The 3500-nt window shown below is 32.2% G+C and overlaps 1 protein-coding gene across 1 annotated transcript; it reads right to left on the reverse strand.

Annotated features, from left to right (window-relative positions):
- Positions 1 to 712: 712 nt before the first annotated feature.
- LOC132059962 (uncharacterized) lies at positions 713 to 1371 on the reverse strand. Its single transcript, XM_059452807.1, has one exon. The coding sequence runs from the start codon at positions 1344 to 1346 to the stop codon at positions 909 to 911; it is 438 nt and encodes a 145-aa protein (XP_059308790.1). The 5' UTR covers positions 1347 to 1371; the 3' UTR covers positions 713 to 908.
- Positions 1372 to 3500: the final 2129 nt, after the last annotated feature.

The raw sequence follows: 3500 nt of genomic DNA on the forward strand, positions 1-3500 counted from the left end.
ATTTTTTCTTGTAGTGTAAATAAGCTTTTGTTAGAAGACAACAATATATGAAAGCAATAACAATTAAAAGAAAGAACATACAATTTTACGTGGGAAATCGTCACCAACTCTTATTATTTCTCAATGATTACAAAATACAAAATAACGAATAAGCACAACTATACATGTGATTATTCGTAAAAGTGAATTCCTTAACCTGACTTAAAAGGATGGAGAATTATTTTAAGATGAATTGTTCGTTATTACTCCATTCATTGCCAAAGTCTCGAGGAACCGTCATAATATATATTATGACAGATGACATTCCTTTTGTGTGTTTATGTGTTTCTTATTGTTCTTTAATTTTTCCATTACATGCATCGCGATCCAGAAAGATGAAGAAATAAGAGGAACCGTGAAAACTGAATTCACATCTAGATTTTCTCATGTAATATTTGGCTTTGGTGGTGTGTGCCGTTTACCAAGGAGTACAGTGGGATGAATGAGATTCCTTCACTCTTAATCAAAGATCTCAATCTCAAGTCTCGAAAATAAAAGAATTCCTGATAGAGAAATGTCTCCAAATGAGTCCTACATGGCACAAATTTAGATTAATTGGATTAGCAGTTTTCAAATACTAGATAATGGATATAAAAAAAAGTATGCATTCTTAAGAGTCAGCTACGCAAATGATAGTATTATAAATTATTTCAGAAGTTAAAAGGAATAAGTAACTAATCTTTATAAAAAAAAAAATAAAAAAAATTACAACCCGTATCTATGAATATTTAAGAACCTTTGCCCAAACCAGGCACAGCTTACACATCCAAATACAGTATTGAATAAAGAATGAAAAGAATAGAGCTTTTTTGTCCTAATGTTTGTAGTATCAATGTACACATAAAAGAAGAAACTATGAAGGGGAATTTTTAATGAATATGTAGTCCAGCCAAAACCCCTTTTGCTAACTCTAACAAATGAAACAAAATCACAGCAGTTGAGGTCGGCACACTTAATGCAATGAGTGCAACCATGCCCAAAACCAAACCTGGCCTTGTATCCATCAATTGGGCCTGCAATAATCCCATTGCTTCACAAATATTCAAATCGTAATCCGCGTAAAGGCTCTTTTCCCAGTCCATCCATTCAGCAGGGGGCTCGTAATTCCTCTCAATAATCTTTATCTCGTGAATTCTCTTTCGAAGGACTATCAAGTTCTCATCTACAAGACGCGAACCATTGTAGTGGTTCTTATCATGTGCCTCTCTTTTCATTGCCAGCGTTGCAGTACTTCTTGGAGCTCTTGATGACCTTTTTGGTGAAAATTCTGAAGGAAGAAGCAGAGAAGAAGTGAATGATGTCGCCATTTTTGTGTTGAGGAATGAGTCTTGAGTTGTAGAGTTCTTTGGTTTAATAATATTGAGGTTTAAAAGTATCTTGGATGTACGTATTTATAGATATTGGCACATGTAAAAGGCTTGAGCAATACGGCATTTTAATCATATAGCCGCGTGAAATGCTAGCAACAAGAGCCAACTAGTTTGGTGCGCATTCTTAATTATCGATTGGTAAACTATATATTTGTACAAAAATAGCTTTTCAGGTTTTGGGGGAGGACTTACATTACTTAGTACCAGTTTGGGTATCAAATATTCCTTTCCCATTTTCAAATAGCTTTTCAGGTTCTAAGAAGTATTACAAATGAAATAATAATTTGAAATTACAAGTCTTCAACTTCTAATTTATGGGTGAAGTCCATGTCCAAATACAATTGTTCTAAAAGTCTCGAATACACATTTTTTTTTTCTTTTCAGTTTTTAACAAAATATTGTCCATACTTGAGTTTTAGTTCTTTGTATGGTTTCCATCGTCACAATCGTCGTTTGAAGGCCACATACAATTATCTTTGCATTATATACTAAATCAATAAATTATTTGGCCAAGCTTTTCGAGAGTCAATTTTTTTTTTCTCCAAAGTTATTTTAAAGAGTTGACGTGCTTGACCAAGCTTTTAGGAAAAAAATAATTGTTTAAAATTTTTTGAGTAATAGGTTAAGCAAAAGACTTTTCCCGGGAAACACTTTGGAACCTTGGCCAAATTAAACATAAATTGATGCTATAATATTCATAAAAGTACTTTTTAAACTAATTAGCTAAACAAATTTGCTACTTTCCAAAAGTTCTTTTTATATTATATATATATAAAAAACACTTCTATTAAAATAAATAGATTTTGATAGCTTAGCCAAACAGACTATAAATTGGGAACTCATAATATCAAAAGCATCTAGTTATATCACAGATAGTCAAAATAATTGCACTTTTTCTGGACATTATTGCATTATTATTATTATTATTATTATTATTATTATTATTTATAGAATCGTTACTCAACGGATGCAACATTTTGTTATCTTTGTCTTGATTTTTGATGATCTGATGAGGACGCGCGGCGCTTTTATTTATTCTCTGTGATTTCCAACAGAATCATTATTTCTGGAATGATGTGCTCTTATTTAAATTTAATCTATGAATTAATAATGTGGTTAATTACGTACTCCTATATATTTGGAATCTTTCTAAGAAAGAGCTGTAGCCTGTGGGGATATATCAAACAAAGATGTTTCCTAGGAAGAAACTTAATTTGTTAAAGACAGACAAAAGGTATAAATAAACACATACGGAGTATATAATTGTACAAAGGTTTAAAGTTATGTTAAGTTATTGACGACTGTACATAATGTTTTTAAACTGGTACAGCTAAAGTTGACCTATAACATGTAACTCTTCATAGCAAGCATGATATTATAATGATTTACCTGAATTTTCGTCTTTAATATATATTTTTTCTCTTATAATAAAAAAAAAAAAAAAAAAAAAAGAGAGAGAGAGAGAGACACATAGTAACCTAAAAATTAGAGTAGTACTAATTCTTAAGCTACTATAATTAATTAAATCACATTGATATATAGTATATAATTTGTTTACACGATCAACGTGTGTAATTTAAATCCTCGTTTATTTTCAGGCTTGGAGGGGCACATTACATTATTTATTTTTCAGTTCATTGTAATTTGTACATGTCCCATTGTCACAATCATTATTTCAGGTAAGGCCTACTTTTCATAGTAAATAAGCGTTAAAAAATAAAGGGAAAAGGGTCCAAAACATACTCTAACTTTGATCGAAATTGCTATAACACACTCCAAATGTCCTTACACACATCCTCCCCCCGTCCCCGCCCCCCCCCCCCCCCCCGGACCATTTTTTTGCGTATTATTGATGGTATTATTTGATTAGACAAGCAAGTGAGCACATAAAGAAGGATTATTTGGAATTTAACATGGGAAATAGAGACGGGTTTTAAGTCCACCCTTACGCACTCAACCAACATGTGCTCAGTTGCTTGTCCATGTCACCCGTTAATACTATAAATAATACACAAAAAAAATAGTCTGGGGGGGTCATAGGACCCCTGCAAAGTTGGAGTGTGTTGTAGTAATTTCGGCCAAAGTTAGAGT

The sequence above is a fragment of the Lycium ferocissimum genome, chromosome 6 (assembly GCF_029784015.1).
Source record: "Lycium ferocissimum isolate CSIRO_LF1 chromosome 6, AGI_CSIRO_Lferr_CH_V1, whole genome shotgun sequence".
In the NCBI taxonomy this organism is placed as follows: domain Eukaryota; kingdom Viridiplantae; phylum Streptophyta; class Magnoliopsida; order Solanales; family Solanaceae; genus Lycium; species Lycium ferocissimum.